Consider the following 24,956-nt stretch of genomic DNA (forward strand, 5'->3'; position numbering starts at 1 on the left):
TCTGGAGAGTTTTTTGTCATTATTAGTGTTGCCCAGAGGTGGGTAGAGTAGCCAAAACTGTACTGAAATAAAAGAACAATTACTTTAAAAACATAAATACTCAAGTAGAATAAACGTACTAACATAAATAATTACTTGAGTAAGAGTAAGAAAGTATCCAATTAAAAGAGCACTCAAGTTGTAGTAACTCTACTTTCACAAATGGCATAATAGACGTTTACTCCCCTATATTCCATTACATAATACGCATTTAACATGTATTACAGAATTATTATTAATGAAAATTGTGTCATCATTCACCATCATGTTGTTCCAAACCTGTATGACTTTCTTTCTTCCATGTAACACAATAAGGAGTTATAGAATGTTTGTCTGAGTCACTATTTTTTTATATATATATTTTGAAAGTGAATGGTGACTGAGGCTGTGAGTCCCTAACAATCTGTCTAACATATTTTGTGTTCCACATAATACAAAGCGTCACACTGGTTTGGAACAAAATGATGGTAGGGAAATTATGACAGAATATTCAATTATGGCTGATCTACCACTTTAAAGAGATAGTTTACCCAAAAATGAAAATTCTCTCATCATTTACTCACCCTCATGCCATCCCAGATCAGTTTGACTTCCTTTCTTCTGCAGAACACAAACTAAGATTTACAGAAGAATATTTGAGCTCTGTTAGCCAAAATTTTGATAGTTTGATAGTTTCCAGTACCCCTGCAATGGCGTGGGATAAATGCGTAAATACTGCTCATGACATGACGTTGGACAAAGCGCACTGATATATTGCTACACTGATTTAAAAAATGTACACTTAAAAACTGATGTCATAAAAGCCCAGTTACAGAATCATCGTGAAAATGTCCATCACATTACACAGAAAAGCCAACATTAGGATTAGAGCCAAAACTTACCTCAGCGTGCTGCCTTAAATTGAAGCTGTGATTTTACTCTTGAAATGTAAGCTTGTCTTGGTGTTAAATTATATTTATAAATGGTATTGCATGACGAAACTATTATTTTTTTAACTGTGTGAGGAGTGAAGAAAGTGTTTCACTTTGAAGAGCTTGAGCTGCAGCAGTGACTGAGTGACAGCCTGTGTCAGCGCATGGCTCTGTGTGAACTTCCGCTCTCGTAAAAGTCCCATTAAATAATTTCTCAATAAATTACACATTAATTAAAATTAAACCCAGTAATGTAACAAAAGGAACACCACCCATTGTAAAGAAGTAAATGTAAAAAAAAGGTATTCGAAATTTACTTGAGTGAGAGTAAAAAGTACCCATTTTTTAAACCTACTCTAAAAGTACTTGTTCCCCAAAAAAGTTACTTGTGTAAATGTAATGGAGTAAATGTAGCATGTTACTACCCACCTCTGGTGTTGCCATAGAAATTATTAACGTCCCAGTTCCCAAGACGTAAACAACTCCCTGTAGAATTGCCATCTCGTAATTACAATAATTCCAACAGGACGTGAACGCAGCATGAGGTGCATATTTTTGGGCACTTATTAGTTGTTCGGTTAAGAGACTGCCACATGCTTAACATCAGTTTGCCCAGGTTGGGAGGCTAAATCAGTATAAATCTGCAAAGATCAGAAAATCACCTTAGCCAGGTTTATGTTGTTTTACCAAGCCAAATCAAATGAGCCTCCCTTTCTTAAGTCTCTATAAAATCAAGTTCCCTAAATATGGCTCAGGTTCGTCCTTGGGAGCACCACTAAAATTGCTTGGTCACCAATGAAATCTAGAAAACTGATCTACTATTCAATTCAAACTCCCAGCAGTGTTTAGCAGGTGTAGGTTTAAAGTTAAACACATCAGCTGTTTGTTTCACTCTCTAAAGATACATGGATCTATATATCACATACAAATGAGGACACTCTCCTGACTCCTACTCCTTTGCTCTTTATTTTACACTTTATCTATCTTTCTTTCTCTCTGACACACCACCTGTGTAAACTAGTACACCAATCAATAATGTGTAATTTAGCCTATACATGCTATATACAAACTACACATACTCAATAAACAATAAATATTTTTGGATTGGTAGCAGATTACATCAATCTATACATTTGCAAATAGAAAGATCTGAGAACACTTGGACACCTCTGCTACTGTTCTTAAAGAAATATTCTGGGTTCGATACAAGTTAAGTTCAGTCAACAGCATTTATGGCATAATGTTGATTACTTTTTATATTGAAATTATATTGACATCCCTCCTTTTCTTGAAAACAAAAAGCAAAACTCAAGGTTACAACGAGGAACTTACATTGGAAGTAAATGGGGCCAATTTTTGAGGGTTTAAATGCAAAAAAGTGAAGCTTATAATTATATAAAAGCTTGTTTAAAGGTTTAAAGCCGTTTTTTTGCCAATGTGTGAACGGCTTGTAACGCAACTCCTGGACTTCCTAGGTTGCCTATTAAAGCTGTAGACTGGTTTTCATGAGAAGTGAGCAGGTCGCTTTTGCCGGAAAAATCCAAAGGATGTGACGTTTATGCGAGCTCCCATGAGCATTGCCTCAGCGCTTTTGCTATTCAACAACGTCAACAGACAGTCTACAACACTAGGTAACGTTATCTTAGAGATGGAATCCATCAAACGTCCGGCTCCCAGCACAACATGACTCCTACACAAACTCAGAGTAAGCCAATAAAAAATAACAACAATGTATCTACTGAATCTCGTCGTGAACGTGATGACTCGGTGACGATGTGTTCGATCGAAAACTAGAGTGAACATCGGCAGGGCATTTGATTACTGGAGGGACCTTCGTTTGATTTTGGGGATCAAAAAGGACCCTGAATTGACATTCTTCTTATTGGACAGGTAGGCTTACATAACTGCAAAGCATGTGAAATATAGTGCCATAAGGATTGATCTGTGTAATTTTAGTAAACTTGATCTTGCCTGCTAACGCTGACGAATTGCTAGCTACCTTGTTTCGTAACTTTAAAATAATTTCAATGATCTTCTCTTTATCCAAATGTCAGGATAATATCAATGTTAATCAGGAATTATTCAGCAATGTAAACTAATATAATACATGAAATGAATGCTAGACAATGTTCAAGATAATGCAAAAAGCTCCATTCATTAGTGTAACACAACTTATATATATAAAATATATACAATCTATAGTTCAATAGCGCATTGATATATCAAAATGACAGTTGTGATGGAATCACATCAATACTGAATTGTGTCAACATATTTATAATGTACAGTCTATTTTATAAACAGCTACTGTCATCATCCACCAAATTTAGCTAACAGCTATTGATAAAGCTGGCTAGCTAGCTAACGCCGACATAGGCTATCGTATAAATGCAGTAAATGTATCATGCAAAGAGAAGTGATTACTTCAAACTACAGTCTCGCATAGTCAGACCTATATCCACACTTTGTTTTAGCCCTGTTCCACTGGAGATTCAAATATAATATGCAGTCTCAAAGTTTCTTGTAAAACAATCATTACTGTGTAATTTTATTTATGCTGCCTCATCTGTCAGCATGATGTCAGTTTTGGTCGATGCTCGTGTCCCTATGGAGTGTGTGCGTGTGATCATGAGCAACAGGCAGCTGGCGGTAGCTCAGACGCAGGCTGACGTGGAGCTGGCGGCCATGCTTGCCTGGGCAGCTGTGAGTGTCAGGCTGGAGTGGAACCCTCTGCTCCCTCGTTCCTTTCTTCCCGGTGCATGAAAAGCTCACACATTCGTGGCAGGCACCTTTCTCTGCCCGCACACGGTCCGCGAGCTCATCCGCTCTCACTACCCTCGATGGCGGGGCGGCAAGGTGCTACTTAGCGATTCCCCAAGTGGACCAAGAGGTTGCGGTGCCCCTGTTCCTGCAATATGGTCGAGTCGCAAGAGGCTGACAAGGTTCATTTCCTTGATGCCCCCATCTCTCAGGTTGGGCTGTTTGGTGACACAGTTGGAGACTTCGCCCAGCAGTTCTCAACAGTAAGAAAGTAGACAGAGGCCATACAGCATATCCTGCCTCGGCAGAGCCACGACCCCACACTCCATCTACTCGTCGCCCTGGGCGTCCCTCTGCGGTGGCAACACCAGCTCTGCCAAGAAGGCTTCGAAGTGCCCCTGAGACAGGAAGCCCCGGGACTCAGGAATCTGCACTACAGGGGCTGGTTAGCAGACCACTCCCTCCCCCGCCAGAGGGTCAGGTGGAGAATCCTTGGGTTTGGGGCTTAGGGTCAACCGGGAAAAGAGCAAGCTCACCACGGTTCAGAGCATCTCTTTTCTCGGTATGGAGTTAGACTCAATCTCGATGACAGCGCGCCTCACCAACGAGCACGCAGTTGGTGCTGCACTGTTGGCATGTGTTCAGACAGAATACGCTGGTCCCACTGAAATCCTTTCAGAGGCTCCTGGGGCATATGGCATCCTCAGCGATGGTCACGCCACTTGGGTTGATGCATATGAGACCACTTCAGCAATGGCTACAGACCCAAGTCGAGAGACGAGCATTGCACCACGGCACATACCGCATTCTCGTCTCGCAGGCTTGTCGCCATCTATTCAGCCCCTGGTCAGACCTAGCATTCCTACGGGCAGGTGTTCCCCTAGGCCAGGTCTCCAGGCACGTCGTGGTTGCAACAGATGCCTCCCAGCATGGCTGGGGCACTGTGTGCAATGGGCATTCAGTTGCCGGCCCTCGGACTGGCCCATGACTGTCTTGGCACATCAACTGCCCAGAGTTGTTGGCGGTACTACTTGCCCTGAGGACGCTATTGCTGTTGATACGGGCAAACATGTGTAGGTCCGGACGGACAACACAGCGATGATTGCGTATATCAACCACTAAGGCGGTTTACGCTCTCGTCGAATGTCAAAACTCGCTCATCGTCTCCTCCTTTGGAGTCAGTAGCGGCCCAAGTCGCTGTGAGCAACTCACACCCTGGCCACCTCAACAGCACAGCGGATGCGCTGTCATGACAGGTTATGCTCAGGGGAGAGTAGAGACTCCACCCTCAAGCAGTCCAGCTGATCTGTCGATTAAGCCATTGGCTTCCCCAGAATCCTCCCACTGCCCGCTTTGGTACTCTCTGCCCGAGTCTCCCCTCGGCACAGATGTCCTGGCACACAGCTAGCCCCTGGGGCTACGCAAATATGTGTTCCCCCAGTGAGCCTACGTGCACAGACGTTGTGCAAGGTCAGGGAGAACAAAGAGCAGATCCTCTTAGTGGCCCCTTACTGACCCTCCCGGACTTGGTTCTCAGACCTCATGCTCCTCGCGACAGGAATCAGAATCTTACATACTACACCTTTAAATTAATTTGAGTGAAAAAACTTGCTGTACACAAAGCGAGGCACGCACCTTCCGGGGCAGTCTAGCAGCTAATATATAATATATATAGGCCTATGTATGTGTATAGTCTAGCACTATTATATATTACAAAAAAAGATCGTATTATGTAGGACTATCTGCGTTCGCTTGGCGCTCCATTTAATCCATATTATTGTATTTTATTCAATACATTTTTAGGGTGATGACGCCATAAAGTATGACGACAGACATTAGAAGCTTCATTCTAAAACCTCAATAGAAGTTTCGAATGTAAATATGATATGACATTTGGTACAGTCCAGTATGAACGGTCAGAATGACCGCTATGGCCATTCTAGTAGTTATAGAATTCCGGTAGTTCTCGTGTTAAATGCAAGTACAAGTCTATTGCTTGATTAGTGTCCTTTGGAAGATCAAAGCGTGTCTCAGCCATGACAGTATTACAAATGTCATAGACAGTAATGTCTTTGTATTGAAGGCCAAGTTTAAAATATATCTCTATAAATTCATGCACATCCAGCTAAAATAGAGCTCCTGGCAGGATTTTGAGGGATCTCATTAATTCAGAAAAACAGAACAAAATATTTTTTTTTAATGAAAAATGATCTCATAATTCTGAGATAATTAAGTCGTTAATTCAGAAAAACAGAGCAAAAACTTTTTTTTCCATGAAAAATTATCTCGTAATTCTGAGATAATTAAGTCGTTAATTCAGAAAAACAGAGCAAAAACGTTTTTTTTCCATGAAAAATTAAGTTGTTAATTCAGAAAAACAGAGCAAAAACTTTTTTCCATGAAAAATTAGCTCATAATTCTGAGATAATTAACTCGTTAATTCAGAAAAACAGAGTAGATTTTTTTTTTCTCAAGTGAATGCAATACGCTTCCGTAGCATTGAACCCTCAATCCTCCTTTAAAAATTCTGGAAATTTCAGTCTTCATAAATCACACTGAACAGAATGTAAGTTAGCAAAGAAAGAAAGAAAATATGTTAAATATTGAATTTCAAACATTAAAAAAAAAAAAAAAATATATATATGTGGTAAGGGACCATCTAAAAGCATCAGCCAGCACCACTACCCCCCAAAAAACTTAAAAAGTGACAACCCTACATAGGGATCATCATTTCTGAATGAAAAGCACCCAAAATCTCAAACCTGCTTGCTTGTCCTGTGCGTGTTTGTCAATCAGTGCCACTGATTGTACAGTTCCTGGTGTGAAAATGTTTAGCCAACAATTAATTTAGCATTTTTGTTTTGCATTTGGTGTGAAAAGTCCTTTACACACAGAAAAGCATCCACTTTATCCTTGGAAACAACAGATGTAAGAAGATGACCCATGCTCCTGAAAATCCTCAAGATTTTACACAGAATCATTATTCTAACTTATACCTAACTTGCTGTTTTAGCAATATGTCAAGTTTACTTCTCTTTCTTTTCTCACTGGAGGCTACTTTACTCATATACAATGGCAGCTGGGTGCTTGCATGTTTTCTTTAGACTTCTGTCAATGACTTGTGTATCGACTTCTCCATTAACAATTGGACTACCTCTCCAGGCCATCATATTTTTCTCAATCAGTCACTATACTGATATTTCAATATAACAATTTCACTCAGAGTAAGCTATTTAACATGGTGTGGATCTCTATTCAGCTTCCCAAATTTTAGCAGCAGAGAAGAAAAACATGTTCCTACTGTTAAAAACTGTATGTTGATACATTTGTCCTCCATCGGTGCTCCATCTACTCTGCTGAAATACTACCTTTTAGGGAATGCAAGAGAGTTTCTCTTTTCACATAAAGAATTAAGCTCCATTGACAGGCTAAATCCAAAAGCCTTTTTGAATACAAACTTGTACAATTTAGCTGTGCAATTTCAGGAACCATAGGGGAAACTTTCTAAACTGCTCGATTAAAATAGTGTTGGTTGCTGCTCAAGAACTCAATGCCACAACAATAATGGAAAGAGATGAAATCTACCTGTCAATTAATAGCCTGTTTACTTTAATAAGGTTTTTAAATATTTTTTTTAAAATCACATATACAAAACCTATTAATAATAAATTTAAGTAATGGAGTAATCCCAGATAAAATCTGAGCCTGACATGGTGTTGTTTCTGCTTTTCTAACTCCTAAAGGGATAGTTCACCCAAAATTATCTCATGATTTACTCACCCTCATACCATTCTGTATTTATATGTCTTCCTTTCTTTAGCAGAACACATTTGAAGAAAAATAGAAAAATATTTCAGCTCAGAAGGTCCTTATAATGGATGTGGATGTAACAATTTTTGATGCTCCAAAAAGCACAGACAATCAGTATTAACGTTGTCCATATGCATGGTTGTGGAGTAACAGAATACATGTAATTACGTAATTACGGATTACGTATTTAAAATACAAAATATAAGTAACTGTATTCCACTACAGTTCAAATTTAAATAATTGCTAATTAGAATACAGTTACATTCCAAAAGTATTTTGATTACTGAAGAGATTACTTTGCATTTTATTTTTATCTGTTTCATTTAATATTTAGTCCTTTCAGATGGAAAACATTTACACACATAAATGATGCGATTCAAAGTGGCTTCCTCAGAAGGGTGGCGGGCTTCTCGCTTAGAGATAGGGTGAGGAGCTCAGTCATCCGTGAGGAGTTCGGAGTAGAGCCGCTGTTCCTTTGCGTCGAAAGGAGTCAGTTGAGGTGGTTTGGGCATCTGGTAAGGATGCCCCCTGGCCGCCTCCCTAGGGAGGTGTTTCAGGCACGTCCAGCTGGGAGGAGACCTCGGGGAAGACCCAGGATTAGGTGGAGAGATTACATCTCCACACTGGCCTGGGAACGCCTCAGGGTCCCCCAGTCAGAGCTGGTTAATGTGTCTCGGGATAGGGAAATTTGGGGCCCCCTGCTGGAGCAGCTGCCCCCGCGACCCGACTTCGGATAAGCGGTTGAAGATGGATGGATGGATTACTTTTGCTATGGGGTCTGGCTAAAACCTCTTTTGGCGTAAAACTACGGGAACTATCGGTGGTTGTGTTAACAACAGATTTTGTATGAGCGCCTTATTCCAAATATGGTGAAATGCTCTGATCTCCTCTACTGTCCACAAAAACCTAGTGCCACAGGATTGTTTCAACTTGTAGCAGCCAATTAAAGTGAATTTGGAGTGCTATAAATATAATGCAGCGCACCTGCTATTCTGTGTATGAAATTAAATTTGTGAAGCGAGCACACAACCACTGTGAAGTTATTGTATCATGAGCTTCAAGTGTGCTCAGAAGAGAGCTGCACATGAGCAGTGTATGCAGCCTGTTTAATTAAATCATAACGGTTTCATAATCGCACAAGGTCATATCTTACTTTAGATTTTATTACAATTGATCGTTCAGCCCTGCACAAGGCAAAAGAAAGATGTGTTGTTTTTGTGTTATTTCGCAGCACACGCCTTTTTAATCACATATTGCATGTTAAAAGCATAAAAATTTGAAGTCTGTGTCTAATCTAATATTTTAGAATGTTCAAATGAGCATCTTGTATGTTTCAATTGAAGCAAGGAAATCTGATGTTTTGTACAAAAGAGTTAACATGGCCAGTGTCATAAATGTGTTTATTTGATTAGAGACCTAGTAATAGTGCAGAGTCGTAAACATTTCCTATTCATTTTATGTTGTAATGTTTCTTTGTTTTACATTTTTTCACATTTCTAAAACTTTAAGATTATTTAAAGGTTTAAATTAGATTTTGAATGTGGTTGCAGACTTTCAGACCCCCAAATTTCTAATAAAAAGAAATATTCCTGTAAATTAACAAAAAGCAATATTGGTTTCACAGAAAACCGACTGAACGTTCCTCTGGGTATTGACCACTGGTGGACCAGCAGGACCCCTGAGATGAACAGCTACATATGGATAATAAAAGTGTTAAATATACAGTACCTTTGTGAGAAGATGTCCCTGTAGGGACTGCCATGCTGCATCGCGATGCCGTAGCCCCTGTCTGCCACATTGTTGCTCACAGTGTAAAGCGAGCAGTCCTCATCATTAATGGCCATATACTCCAACACAGCTGCATCCCACACAAATGCAAAACGCCCGTACTTCACCTAAGAGGGTGAGAAAAACACAAAAACACATACACAAATTTACACAAAAGAACAGGAGTATTTAAAGGGAGAGAATGGTTCTCATGTTCAAAGAAAAACAGGCTGAAAGAGAGGCATATGAGGACCATGAATTCAAAACCAAATCAGGCAAGAACCAACTGTACTTAAATAATGCGACCAGGTGCTGAGCGTATTGGTAAAAATGGTTAGTCTACATAAAACTGTGCTGTAAAAAAACAAAAAACAAATATGCATCAATTTAATATTACAGCAGTGCCCTAAACCCTTATACCGTTAATTGTTTATCAGGTAAGGATGAGAAGCTACAGTATGAACAAACACTTTTTACATCTTATTTCAACATAGTTTGCAGATTCTTTGTACTGCATCTCAAATTTACTACTGGCGAAACTGCAGAAGAGCCTGCATTCAGCCTGCAAGACAGACCGCGAAATACAATCTCTTCTCCTATTTTAGTGAAAAGAAACAATGTCTCCAGACTTTTATCTTTAGCTCTACGAAAGAATTAAATTCTATGAAAGGCCCACGTTTATTAACACTTGTGTGTACACCTATATAGACCAAAAAAATTAATAAATAAAAATGGGCATTCATTTCCAATATCCAAGATCCTGTCCTTGAACAAGTCAAGTGAAAGATGGCCTATACCCTCTGAACGAACATTTCAAGGCTAAGAAAATATTATGTAAAAATCAATGGGCTTCTAATAAGAACCAGAGAGCTTTCTTTTTAATCTGAGCTGCACAAACGTGAAGTCACTCTGAAGTTCACCATTCAAAGAACACATTTTTAAATGACTTCATACCAAGATAGGTTTATTTGTTTTTGCGAAAATATGCACATTCATGTTTATTTGGTAGTCAACATTTATTAGTCTGCCCATTACATTTTTAGACATTTCAAAATGGTCAGTACCAGGACAGAGCGAGATCAGAGAGACTGCTTTCAGAGAAATTCACTAGGAAATGTAAACAGCTTATTTACACCACACAGCTTACCAGACATAGTGTATAACTACAGGTCATTCTGCTAGTGTACAAATATGAATGAATGTTGCATCTATATAGCGCTTTTCTGACAATACACTCAAAGTGCTTTACACAGTGAACAGCCACCCCCACCAGTGTGCAGCATCTACCCGGATGATGCAACAGCAGCCATAGTGCACCAGTATGGTCACCACACACCAGCTATTAGTGGAGAGGAGAGAACAGATTTATAGAGCCAATTAATGGAAGGGGATTATTAGGAGGCCATGATTGAGAAGGGCAAATGGCAGGAATTTTGCCAGGACACCAGGGTTACACCCCCCTACTCTTTACGAGAAGGGCTGTAGGATTTTTAGTGACCACAGAGAGTCAGGACCTCGGTTTAACATCTCATCCTAAGGACAGTTCCTTTTTACAGTATAGTGTGCCAATCATTATACTGGGGCATTGGGACCCACACAAACCGCAGGGTAAGCACCCACTGCTCGCCTCCCTAATACCTCTTCCAGCAGCAACATTTGTTTCCCCAGGAGGTCTCCTATCCAGGTACTGACCATGCTCAAACCTGCTTAGCTTCAGTGGGCAACCATTCTTGAGCTACAGGGTGATATGGTTGATGTGAGTGGCTCCTGGCCTTAAAAAACATTGAGAATATTAAATAAACTATCATTAGGAGTTTATTTTGATAAGGAGAGCAAGTCATTCCACTGCAACAAATGCAGATGCAACTTAACAGCTTACAGATGTAAAGCAAACCGACATCTGCACCGCAGACTGCAACCGATTATTCAATTTACTAGGGTGCTTGTTTGCAACTACACTGCATGCTCATGGAGCTTTATAAATGTGTCTATAACACACCTCATGGGTTTCTATCTTAATTACTGTTTACTGAATTTAAGGAGTAATTCACCCCAAAATGTAATTATGTCCTCATTAGCTCACTCTCATGTTGCCTAACATCTCCGTTTGTGTTCCACAGCAGAAGATAGTCATTCAGGTTTGGAACAACAGTAGGGTGAGCAAATTATGATTTTTTAAATTTTTGGTTGAACTATTCCTTTCATATTTTTTATGTTGATTGGTGATTATATCAATAACTGATTTTGTGTAATTCAAGTTGGTTAAACTTTCTTGGAGGTATTTTGTATTTTATCTTCACTAAATCTCAATTGGGAAGCTCAAACACCCACCTACACACACATGCAAACAACATCATGTATGCGTTTTGACAGGCACACAAAACAAATCACAGTAGATCTTGCCATAGCACAAAAACACTAAATTGAGAAGGAAAAACAGAATGGAGCATGTTTTTCCACACCGGAGGCCTTTTTTATTGATTCCAATTCAATTGAACTCAGAGAGCTGAGCAGACAGAAATATTAAGGTGGTATAATTGCCACAACTGTATGATAATGGGAATGTGACAGACGATGAGGCCTGCATACAGGGAAAAGATATAGCACAAAGTGGCATCATAAAAGATGAGAGAGAGAGAAAGTGAGAGAGAGAGAGAAGCTTCTTGACCAAGGGCACATAACAGAAAGTAAAGCATGTCTCAATGACTGGGGGGATGCATGAGTGTTGCATCCCCCCAGTCATTGTAATCGGGGCTGTGAGCCTAATTGTGCCAAGGTAATTATTTCAAGCCATTTTCCATATAACAAATAATACTCAGTGCATCCTAATCAGTACATTGTGTCTAGGAGGTATCAAGCATACCCCCTCATGAAATTCATATTCACAACACCAAAGCAGTGAAGACAACAGGGCATCAAGTGCAAATGCAGAATTCATGCATGCTTTAATGCAGTGTTTGCAACACTCTCATGGTTCTGTCAAGGAAAATGGCATAACTCTATAAAAACAGCAGGATTCCTCTGATAAGTGTGAGAAGTATGCCCTATAGTCTGGAATGAATCAAAGCTTTTATGAAATCAATAACTTTCAAAAGGACACAGCTGCATAATTTTGACAAGGAAATTAGCTTATTTTTCCTTACTCAGTTATCGGAGTGAATTATGAACATACGGATATTGTTATGAATTCTTAATGTAAACACATATTTAATTTTAAAAGAACAGAAGATAAAGAAATACTATGTCAAAATGTCTTTATAACAACAGTAAAGCAGCTATTTGAAATGTTCCTTTCAAATGTACCCTGAAATGAAACCCATTCTGCTGAATTACTTACAAGCACTATCCTCCATCAGACATTTTTGCATCAGTTCAAATACGATAAAAATTTCCCCAGGTGCTACCGATAGCATGTTGCTCAAACAACTTTTGAGTCACGCGTTCTGGTCCCATGGAAACCAGGAAGTAATTGCATTCACATTAACAATGATGAGTCTGATTCATAGGCTGTATTACTGCTTTAAAATGAAAGTTTGTTTCTCCACTGACAGTTAGGTAAAGGGTTGGGGTTTGGGTATGCGGGTCAGGCTGTGCGGATGACAGACTACATTCTGTGATTTCCAACCCAGCAACAGGTACACCCTCCTTTAACCAGTCACACTCAAAATTACATTAAAAGATTAAAAGATCAAAATCTGAGTCTAATGAAAATATAAATTAAACCTAGAAATAAAGTTTTAGAATTTTATAGGTGTGATTCACAGAAAATGGCTAAATAGTTGATCAGCTTGTGATGTGGGAATGGCTTGGATGCAGCGTGAGCCTCCTCACACTTTAATAATGTTTAGTCTCTGGTTCAGCTGATGAAAACACGCTGCGTGATCATGAGGAAGGATTACATCAAGATGTAGACTGGAAAACAGGTGCGAAAACACAAGTAAAATAGCCTGCTCCACTCTCGCTGTTGCTTGCGTGCTAGTAATTACCCCTCTGTGTGATTTTGAAAATGTAGTATGACATAAAATTAGAAATATTTAAGATTGCACAAAATTTTGTAATCAGTAATCAAATAAGCAAATTTGTGACATTAACTGAAACTCATTTAGTAGCCTACAAAAGGACAGGTTTTCTTTCATTAAAGCATTTAAGATGCTCTGTGAAAATTCACAAGCAGGATCATGATTATATTATAATCATCACTCAAAATGGTATACTGATAATATCATTTGTAATAAAAAAATAAATGATTAAATAAGAAAAATGCAAAATAGAAAAATTTTCACAAGTGGACTCAAACTTCGGAAAATCCCATACATGCACATATATAGACAGCTCTGGAGAAAATTAAAAGACCACTCCAAATGCTTCTTAAATCAGTGTCTCTACACAGGGGCGGACTGTCCTAAGGGAGAACCGGACGTGGATGTCGGCACAGCCAATAACTAGGAAAATTAAAAAATGGCACTCTATGTCAAAAAGGTTGCCGACCCCTGGACTAAGGCAAGATGTACATTTCTCAAAATCCATAGTTTTACTTCTTTTGCCCATGTTTGTTAGGGTGGAAGTATAATGAGCTTAATTATTTTTTTGCCTGCTAGTCATCATAGAAAATTGTTGGGGATTGATGGGATAACAGCTTTGCTTTGTAGTATTTATCTTAATGATTTGAGTTGAAGGGCAAAGCATGTTGAATTTCAGTACTCTACATTAAGCCTACTCATCTTCTAGATGAAATTCTATAATTCTTTCTTCTTTTCCAATTAATTCCAACAATTACTTGATTCCCTATGTAATGTCATGATCGGCAGACATTGAAGTTTGAAAAACCTTTAATCAGGTTTAAAATCTTAAAGGTCAAGAGCATAAGACGATTTAAAAACCAAGTTCCAGAGTACACAAGTGTGGAGAGAGGTCTGCTTCATTTGATGGAGGACATTCCTGCTGAGTGATCATCTCCCAAGACGACATTACTAAGCTTTGTCCTCTGATTTCCTGCCGAGACTTCTTCAAAGGGCCTGGGCCCAAGGTCCCTGAGGCTGCAAGACTTTGTACATCGAACAGGCTAACCTCCATTAAGGATGGTTTCATCCTGTTTAACGGATTGGTCTCCAATGACAGAGTGAGCTCTCTTTCGTTTCCATCTAAAGCACTTTTTCATTAGATCCATCTGTTTAAAACCTCCATACTTTTTCAGTTTATCTTTTAACCCATGATTATGCTTTTGCTAAAATGGGCAAGCATTTTCAAGCTAATTGAAAATAAAACACAAATGCTGACTCTTTGTGTAATTGCTGCTTATCTATGCTGATGTTGCTCATATGAAAAAGCACTTCAATAATAATAATAATAATAATGAAGATTATGAATAAGTTGAACTCTGTCAAAATCAAAAGTAAAAAAAAAAAAAAATTGAGAAGAGAAGCACTTTAAGACAAGATTACACTACACAACTTATAAAATAAAAAAACAAACAAAAAAAAAAACAAATGCATTTGGGTGTGGTCTTGGTTGGAAAGACAGAGAATGCAGCTGAGGAATCCAGCAACACTTGCAGTGATTAACTTTATTAAATTCTAATTTTTTTTTAATTCAGTTTATTAGACTGAAAGTTATTTATTAAAAATAAATAACACAAACCAACGCATTTCAGCACTTAGGCCTTCATCAGGGTTAAGATAAAAATACAAGATATACACATTGATATTTCAAATTTTTGGTACATTTACAGTTAGAGCAATTGGCACATTTAAATTTACCTGTTGGAATTTTACCTGTAAGAGTATTAAATCAAGTTTCTTTTAATGGACAGGCTTTAACATCTCTATTTTTTATGTTTTTGGCCCTATTGTAAGTAATGAGCGGTATATTTTTTTATGTATCCTTCAATGTCAAATCACTTTGAAGGACATACCAGGGCTTTTGTATCACATTTCTAATATTAATAGTTTGGTAACAATTTAAAATAATGGTCTGTCATTAATAGGTAATTATGCAGGACTCAATAATGGATTAATAAGTAGTACTACATTAACACTTTAGTTACTACTATTTACTAATATGGAAACATTATTAACCAATCAGTAAGTAATAGTGAACTGATGACTGAGGTAGTTCACTGTTAGATAATCACGAATTACTGAATTTGATTTTCCCCATTGAGAATGAAATAACTACTTATTATTTACTAATCAAAACATAAACAGTGTCTAAAATATGAATGATTATGTTTTTATTGCAAACTTGATCATGAAGTGCGCCTTCAATGTGTACTTTGTGGGAATTAATTTATGAATGTAACAGCTCTCTAAATCATGGCTACAGTGTCTGGTAGAGTATCAAATTCAGCTTACAGATGTATGTGCCCAACATGTGTAGTCCTTGGGATATCTCTGTTCATTTCAAATTATTAACTTAGGCAGGTTTGATATTGCTGGAGGTCTTTTTCAAATAATTCTGGTAACTCATAAGTAATGAGTCAAGTGTTACCACATAAACACGAAGGAATTACTAATTATTTTAAGGCGAGGGTCATGGTAACACATTATTAATGAACGAATACACACTTGAACATACTTTTATGTTTGTTTGTTTTTTACAAAAAAAAAATCAAATATTTTTTTATTCATAGATAATGAAGGTTAAACTTACAATAAGTGTATAATTTTATGAAAAGTGATAACTTTAATGAATAGTTCACCCAAAAATTAACATTTGCTGATAATTTACTCACACTCAGGCCATCCAAGATGTATCTGAATTTCTTTCTTCATCAAAACAGATTTGAATATTTTAAGGATTTAATTTCAGTCCTCCTCCTTTAAACAATGCCATGTACATGGTCAATTTGACGGCAAAATGCATATTTATGCATATATCCGGACACCACTCAGACATCCAGCAATTCAGTGACACCAATCTACTATAAACCTTGTCACCATGATGAGCAGGGAGAGGGTCAGAGCATATTATAGTGTCTCACATTGTTTTTGCAAGTTCACACACATCTTAAACATTATCTTTAGTGATCACCGATTTTGAAAATCTACGTTTAGCATTAGACAGCACTTGTAAATTTGATCTGATGTCAGACACTCGAGCCCCAGAAATGCATTTAATAATATGGCTGGAGTCTCTATTTCCACGTTCCTTACAATAGAATCACCAATTATTAAGGCTCGTTCAACATGATTCTTAGTGGGTGCATCACTTGGTGGGGAGAATCGATTGGAAATCCTAACAGGAACGAGAGAGTAGTGTCGCTTTACCCTACCAGCCAGAACCAAATTATATGATTTGCTCACTGTACTACCACATCCAAAACAGTATCTATCAGCTTCACTTTCTCACTGACCTCCAGTAGCGTTCAGATGCGTATCTCTAACTCATCAACCTTCTCTGTTGGCCTTACTAATTCCTTACATTTATCACATGTGAATCCTTCACTGCTGACGGAAGAAGCTATAGTAAACATATGGCATGCAATGAAAGAAGAAATAACATGAGTGGATGTCATGACTTACCACAATTGTTTGTTGTTGTTGTTATGGTTGTTCTTAAATGGCAAGGGTTTGAGATTAATGTGGTTTGATGTGTTTCCTGATCAGCAGATGTTTGAGATTGAGGCAATAACCCATGTGAAACACAGTGGAGAAAATGAATGCACGCAGACGAGATGTAGACAAGCGGAAAAAGAATAAAATTGAGAAAACGGGTGTGCGCGGTAAAATACACGCTGTTGAAAATCTGAAAAACCTGAAGCATGTGGTAAAATCTCAAAGGATAAAATTATGAACATATATGATTAAGAATAAGCAATGCTAAGCAAGCAAGCTATAAACACTCGTACAGCATGCCGGCAGCAACTAGAACAGGAAGTGTGTCCAATAGTCCAATACTTGTTATCACTGCAAGTGTTTCTTGATTCCTCTGCTCCATTCCTGTTGATTCTATCCATGCACCTTGTGAGCGTGTAAAGTAACGCCAGATCTATGTCTACAAAACAGAGGATGTGACATGAGTTGAAGATGAGTGACAATAAAAGTTATGCTCCACTTTGAACGCTTGTTCGCCATCTCCATATCTTCATGGTCTAGTTTCATGGCCTCCCACAATAAATTTCCACTGACCACTCACCCTATGTCTTTAGATTTGAGTCATGGAGCATTATACACTATGAGGTTTCCTCAAAAGGCGGCTTCAAAATGTAAAATGTTACAAAACATGTTTGATAACTTCCGATTAGATTGTCATTTTAATATCTACCCAATTTGATGACATTTGTTTTTACTTTTCAGGTATTGTTCCAACTTCTCATACAGGGAAATTGCCAGGTGGATTTACTGGTAATTTCTGAATGGGGTGAGTTCACAAATGACTCCTAAAAAGAAAACTGCAGTTAATTTTCTTTGAAGGTCGTATGTGTGAAAGTGACTAGACTGCTCTTGCATATTTCAAAAGACTTTGACTCCACATGCTTCATACATACTGTATGACTTAATTTTTTCTTCCACATCTTACGAGAATGTTCACAATTAATATGAGCAGTTTTGTTGTTTTATTTTCTCCTGAATAAAAGTAAGATTAATATATAATTAATCATCACAAAGTCAGCATGTCCTGCACCATGGGCGACCATGTTGGTTTTATGACAGACTGACTTAACGATCACAGAAAATTTGAGCCAAGTCATGTTATCCACATACTCAAAACAGACCCAACTATGATAAATGACAACAAGAGTGGGCTAGAAACTCTCATACCCACTATAAGACATTAAAGAATATGTATCTTGTGGTGCACGTTCCCTTTTTTAGAGTGTGACGAGGAGGCGGGACTACAGTAAGCACAGCAAGTAGCATGTGCAGGATAATTATTTATTTAATGAAATCGCAGCACTTGGAGTTTAAAGCTGAAGTATGCAATTTCTTTGACAATAGTGCCATCGAACGGAATTGTAAAAATAAACTGATCTCAACATTTCAACAGCTTTCTGAATACACTTGTCACCGGCAGTTGTTCAAAAGTCCTAATAGCCCTGCCCCCAACTCATTGGTTGAATGGCATTGTTGGGGCTACTCTAAGCGGGTCATTTAAAACAAACAGGAATTTATATAGCGCCACAGAGAAACAGTGTTTACAGTTCTTGAGAAAATAAACCTATGAATGGCTTACTTATAGTTGGCTTTGCATATTAGCCTGGGATAGAAGTATTTTGTCACTGAAAATGTTACATATTTAAGCTTTAATAATCACATAATAATTTAAATCATATCGTGATTTCAATTTTATTTTGATTAGTTGTTCAGCCCAAAATATGACATTAATAGCTGGCATTTGACACACTTGAAGTACGTTGACCTTAAAGTTGCTCTCTCGTGTGGATCCAGCAACAGCAACTGACTGCTTCCAGATTGGTTGTTTACATGCCTCAGAAGGCTCCTTCACATTCAAATTAGTGATTCATGGTGCTGTCGTGGCTTGCTAACCTAATCAGCCAAATGGGAAAATGTATCGGCCGATACTGGAAATTTAAAAATACCAAATGTATTATTATTATAAAAAAAACAAATGATTTAGCGGCCACGGAGATATATCAGTCGACCACTAGACATTTGTATCTTGCATAATATGAGCACAGATTGGGCATTTTCACACCTAGTTCATTTGAGCACTCCAAGTGCTCTCAGAGCGGTATAACGTGTATATGTGAACAACCCAAGTGGTCTCAGACCCCCTAAATGACCCAAAAACAAACCGTACTCAGACTACCTCAGGAGTGATTTTTCAAAATCAGTGAAAATTATTTTAAAAAGCTACAGAGAGCAGTGAGGAGTATCATTAATTAGCTGTTTTAAGAGATAGACAGCTGAGTAACGGTCTTCGAAGACTCTCACACAGCGTACACTGAAACTGCTCACCCAGGTGGCTTGAGCCTGAATATGCACTCGATGGAGACAACACACAGATACACCAATATGACAACTTCATCTCCTGTGTTCCCTCTACTCTCTAATTGGCTTTGAGCTGCCATTAGTACTCTCTATTCTACAGTAAAAATGAAGGAAAAGCCCTTAATTGTCTATCACAGACCATATGCAAAAGGACACACCTCTTCCCAAAGACAGGATCTATAAGTGAGAGAGGAATAATTAGGGACAGATGTTTGAGAAACAGTCCAGGACAGCTCACTGAGCCAGAACTGAGATATGGTTGCTAATGGGATATGGCATTTTTTTCTCTTGTTTTTCAATCTGTTGTATTAACATTTTACAAATATGGCCCTTAACTGATTTGAGACTGTTCCAATGTGAAAAATAATGAGAAGAAAAGAAAAGATATCTTTTTACAAACACGGAACAAATGCTTTCAAAAATGTTTGGCTTCAAATACAAGAGATCATGCTACCTTCCTCAGTGAATAGATCTTGCTATGTAAAATTAGAAAAAACAAAATTTTTCATGTTATTAAGAACACTTGTGTGTCTTATATAACAGCTATTATTAAAAAAAACAAACAGGAACATATCAAATTCTAGGAATTAACACTCAAAATACAATAGGTGGAAAAATAAGAAGTCACACAGTTCTTTTTTTTAAATGAAAGTATAGCAACATCCATCAAAGTGGCAAAATCCCAGTTGTAACATATTGGATTCATAAACTTGTCAATTTTCCATGACACTTCAGCATGAAAATGGCTAACAGCAGTGCGCTCAGCAGGAAGTGAAAGAACCTTCAAGAAAGAAATCCGACGTGTAGGCTATTGATTGCTAAAACAGATGAATTATGCCTCTGACATTTAGTGGGAGTGGTGAGCCACAGAAGGAAGTACAATTCACATTTTTGCTTCAAATGTTTTAAAAGAGAAGCATTCAATGTCATACAGAATTGCTCCCATTTGAACAAAGCAAAACAAAAAAAGTTTAAAGACCTATTTTTTAACTTGGCTTGGTAGGAGCGCTGATTCCTTGACTGGTAACAATGCACTGTCATCAGTGCTGGATCCAACAGGAGTCCTTTGCCAAAACCTCATCATCACTGTCACCTAATACTCCATCTATTTAACAAGCTACAATCTGCTTTCTCCCTGATTGACTATCCTACAGCTGGTTTTTACTTTTCAAAGGGCTCTGCATGCTTGCAAATACAGATTGAAAATTCAATGGTTAATTTAGCATTGAATTTGAGGCTACATATAAGCCAAACTGTTCTTTTGATCATATACTCAAAACATACAAGGGTTAGACCTAGCCTTTAAAAGAAAAAAGAAGAGGGTCTGTTCATATCCTTTTGAGCTTCCCACACAAAGGGCAAAAGATAAAACGGCTAAGACAGCCATGAGACTGCAAGTTTAGCCTCAGAGAATGTAGAGATTGATTGCAAAGAAAGTTGTCTAAACCTCTCAATAACAACACTTCTCTTCTCGTCATGATAAAAATATTTAGCAGATTATATTAGCTTGCATTTGGTTTTTGAGGATGGTACTTTGCACAACTTTGTGACATTGTGAGCCATTACTTGACTTTAAAACTGGTGTCTAATACCAAACCATTATTTATTGCACTTCAAATCATTATTAGTTATCATTAGATTTTCATAGCTTTTTGCCTTTAAAAGGATAGGACAGTAATTTACAAGACAGGAAACATTGTCTTTTTGATAGCTTTTGTTTACTCTAGAACGCACATGCATATTAGCTAGACCAGCCTTAATAATACAATTTTTTTAGTTTGATGTGTGCTAAAGAAAAACAAATTTATGATAGTGTTGTTGTCGGATTTCATTGCTTATTTGAAATCAGGTCTGTGGCAATAAAATCAGGCATTTATAAATCGTGATACTTTTGTCACATGAACAGATCCATGTAGATCCATCTAGTGAAGCACACTTTCAGCATGTTAAAGAGATGATTTAGGCATCTGAATCACAGTAGTGGGTAATGCTGTTCAGTCCCAGCACCGGAATGTTTTTGTATTAATCAGCATGATGTCAGCTGTGCACCAGTGTCAATACAGACACATTTTTATGCAAATATTACATTTGAGAGCATGATACATCGTTTCCCGCAATTGTAATGGCTGTGTTAATGCATTTATTTAACATCTCATATGAAGTGATTCACACAAAAATCTAAAATTGACAATTAAAATCAAAGCAGTAAAAGAATAAAAAGCATCCAAAAAAATAAAAGTGTCAATAATAAAAGAAGAAAATAAACAGAACAAATAGGCCTAAATATGGAAGAAAGCCTAGTTAAAATCATTAATATACTACATTGTTGTCACAGGACCTGACTATCTTGCATGTTCAATTTCTGCAAGTGACACCCATTTATCACAAATGTAATAATCTTTGTCAGTCCAATCAAATAATTGGTTTAGAAGAAGATTAAAATACAACAAATAGTTAAAAAACATTTAAAATGCGATTCTGAACATTCACAACCCTGCTTGGTTGTTACAATGTCATGTTTACAGTACAGTTGGGGCTTTTGGGTCTTGGAGGTACAGGCAGCATTTTTCTTGTTGGAAAGTGGACGAGATATTGTAGTTGACCACAAACGGCCTTCTGCCTTCCATAAAGAAAAACATTAGCATCCATCTCCAACTCTAATTTAGATATTATTAGATATTAGACAAGATATTAATCACATTTCACACATTATTTTTTCAGTTGTTCCTTACCTTTAAATATATATACATATTCTAAAAGTATTCCTGTATTCTGAATATTTTTTTTTTTTTGGATGTATTGGAATACATTATTGAATACATTTCAGAGAGAGTATTTAGTATTCAGTCCAGAATATTTTCTTTTAAGTATTCTGCTATACCCTGCCTGTTCCCTACATTAAAAAAAAAGCTGCCCAGGGGCATTACCAAGGGGGCTGCCGGATTAAATTACTTGCTTTATAGGGACTTTGGTTATACCATGTCACATCTCCAGTCATTTCATCTGGCCATTTTTTTTTTTCTGTGAGGTTGAAGGGGACTATTCTAGTCCAGAAATCAATTGTTCTCCTCCTCTTCCTCAGTTTCTCGTAGTCTACTGCGATAAGAGCATGGATCAGTGGCTGCATTTTTTCCATGGAATAGCAAAATACAGGCTTCACCAAATTCAAGCAATGACAGAGAGAAAAAGCTGACAAGTGCCCAGAGGACACAAACATCCAGACATTCTTAGCACTCATTCATATGAGTGCACACATGCACATCCCGGGATGCCTGCATGCCCACACACCCTGCTGTATAATCAGAGTGCTCCTCATCGCTCATGCAGCTGTCATCCGCAGCAAAACCTCTCTGGTCCTCCTCACAGTAGCAAGCTGGGGCAACATACACACTTAACGAAGCCCCTGTCCTCTGTATCACGTGCTGCTATGATGTTGATATTTTATGCTTTTTACTCACGCTGAGATGAAAAAGATATATAGCTCCAACAAGCCTTTCTTCACGACTGACAGCACACTTGTTTTCTAGCTTAAGAATAATTTAAGGTCGTCACTCTTGAGATTTGCAATGGAACTTCTCCTGTTTGAGACATCTTTCTTTGTGATCTCATAAAAGCTGAATTAAACAAGTCTGAATTTGAAAAAAACAAAAAAAACATGAGGTGCTTGTGTGTGTTGTGCAGGTATGCAGCATTCACAATATGAGACTGTGGAGATTAAAGCAATGATGTTATTGTCAAAATGTTATAAAGGGAACACATAGCAATGGTCACACACGAGTATGCCCATATTTTCTTGGTAATGACAAATGGTTGGTGTGAATTTGTGTGCGTTTGAGTCTACTTAAGGCCTCAGTAACTTTTCTTTCTCACATCAGATCTGAAAAGCCAAGGGTATTTTCTCAGATATGTGCTGACAAGAGAAAAATATTTAGGACCACCACTACCTTGTCTTTCCAGACCTATGATGTATTATTTTCTTTGCTTTCCAAAAGTACATTAAGGCTTGGCGGTGGGCCATCTTGTCTCCTGCAGACAGAGATAAAGATGTGGTGAAGGGGTGCAGGGACAAACAGAATGAGAATGAGCAGGGCATCACTGCAGTTACCTGAAAAAAATACCCAGTTCACCTAGAGAAAATACACACTCAAACACAAGCACAAATTACACACTTGCACCTCCTGCTCTACAAACACACACCTGCTGCAAAACTTATGCCACAGCTGACTCTTTGAAACAGCCGCCCCTTACTTTAATTAATTTAAAGTCTCCAAAACAAAACCCGAAAAAAGTGGGGGTGGTGGTGTTCATTCTCCTCCTCTGATCTCCATGGGAATACAGAAGTAAAATTTAATGATCCAATTTGGGTCATCCTGCTGGCAGACCGGAGGGTTGTTGAGCTTGAGATTAAACTCATCCTTTAGAGTCTTTTCTTTTCTTTTGCCTTATCTCACATTGATGTTTCTCCCTGCAAATGCATACCCTCTGCATTAGCAAAGTTTCCCCATTTTTTATTCTTTTTTTCCTGGTGTGTGTGTCTGGCTTTCCATTTCTCTAGTAATATAGCACATTTGTAATATTTGTCATCAAGATTCACCGGAGTGGCTCGTTAAGAGTTTGATTAAGAATGTTTACCTACCTAAAGGAGAAATATCACACAGAAAACAGGAATAACCATGTTTACATGCACTATGAAAATGGTTAATTCCAGGGTTTTTGCAGAAAGCAGCTTTCTGAACGTCATGTAAACAAGAACGCCAATTTCCTTTGAGAAGAGTAACCAGTTTAACATACCTGAGTTTGTCCCGGAGAATGCGGCTTATGTGGCCATGTAAAACGCATAAGTGATGTTCTTACAGGTTTTTACAGAGTATGCATGTGCGTGAACAGATGGAGAATTAAATAGCGAAGTCTTCCTCATATACCATGTTTGTTATTTACACAAGCAATACAGGGAAAAAGCTGCTTACTAAGCTGCATGTATACGGAAGTAATACGTGTACGCCACTTTCTCGCATTATGCCACTTTCATGTGTCTATATAAATATAGTCAATTTGAGGTCTGGATTTACTTTTAATTTAGTAATTTCCTTCAGAATTTCAGCCCTTACAACAATTCAACTCATACTTACAATTAAATACTTCTTTGGAGCATCACACTAAGTATAAGACCTTGTCCACTCTTATACGTTTTCGTTTGAAAACACATCTTTTTCTCTCCGTTTTGGCCTTCCGTCCACACTGAGACAGCGTTTATGTTCGTGAAAAATTAGCTTTATGAAAACGCAATCCAAAGTGGATCGTTTTGAAAACATTGTTTTCGTGTTGTAGTGTGGAATGTGAAAATGGATATATCGGAAAATTATGATGTATTTTTTGTCATGTGATGCAGTCATGTGATCTATCCAACCAAAACAATCAAGATGGCGGCCCGTGTTATAGCGGCGCTATTGTACTTGATATTCACTTTGATAGCATTGTTAAAAAATAAATGTTACTTTGTACAACCATCACATTGCGTTCTTTCAAAGGCAAAAGGGAGTTTCCTTGGAATTGATGTCTGGCGACGGAACACAAGGACAATTGCGTTTCAGACCGTACAAGCAATGGGGATTTTTAGTAACATGATTTAAGCCTTTTCATACGTTTCATTGTGGACGAGCAACTTTTGGAAAATGCTTGAAAATGCAAGTGTGGACGGAGAGCATTTTGAAATGAAAAC

At 37.9% G+C, this 24,956-nt stretch overlaps 1 protein-coding gene across 3 annotated transcripts in view; it reads right to left on the bottom strand.

Moving 5' to 3' along the window:
* grid2 (glutamate receptor, ionotropic, delta 2) overlaps window positions 1–24,956 on the bottom strand; it is a 661,023-nt gene that overhangs the window by 22,852 nt on the left and 613,215 nt on the right. For all 3 annotated transcript variants that reach the window (XM_052094053.1, XM_052094054.1, XM_052094055.1), the window contains exon 14: window positions 9,249–9,415. In XM_052094053.1, the coding sequence (XP_051950013.1) occupies window positions 9,249–9,415 (167 nt within the window). The remainder of the gene's footprint in view (window positions 1–9,248; window positions 9,416–24,956) is intronic.

The sequence above is a fragment of the Xyrauchen texanus genome, chromosome 27 (assembly GCF_025860055.1).
Source record: "Xyrauchen texanus isolate HMW12.3.18 chromosome 27, RBS_HiC_50CHRs, whole genome shotgun sequence".
Taxonomy (NCBI): Eukaryota; Metazoa; Chordata; class Actinopteri; order Cypriniformes; family Catostomidae; genus Xyrauchen; species Xyrauchen texanus.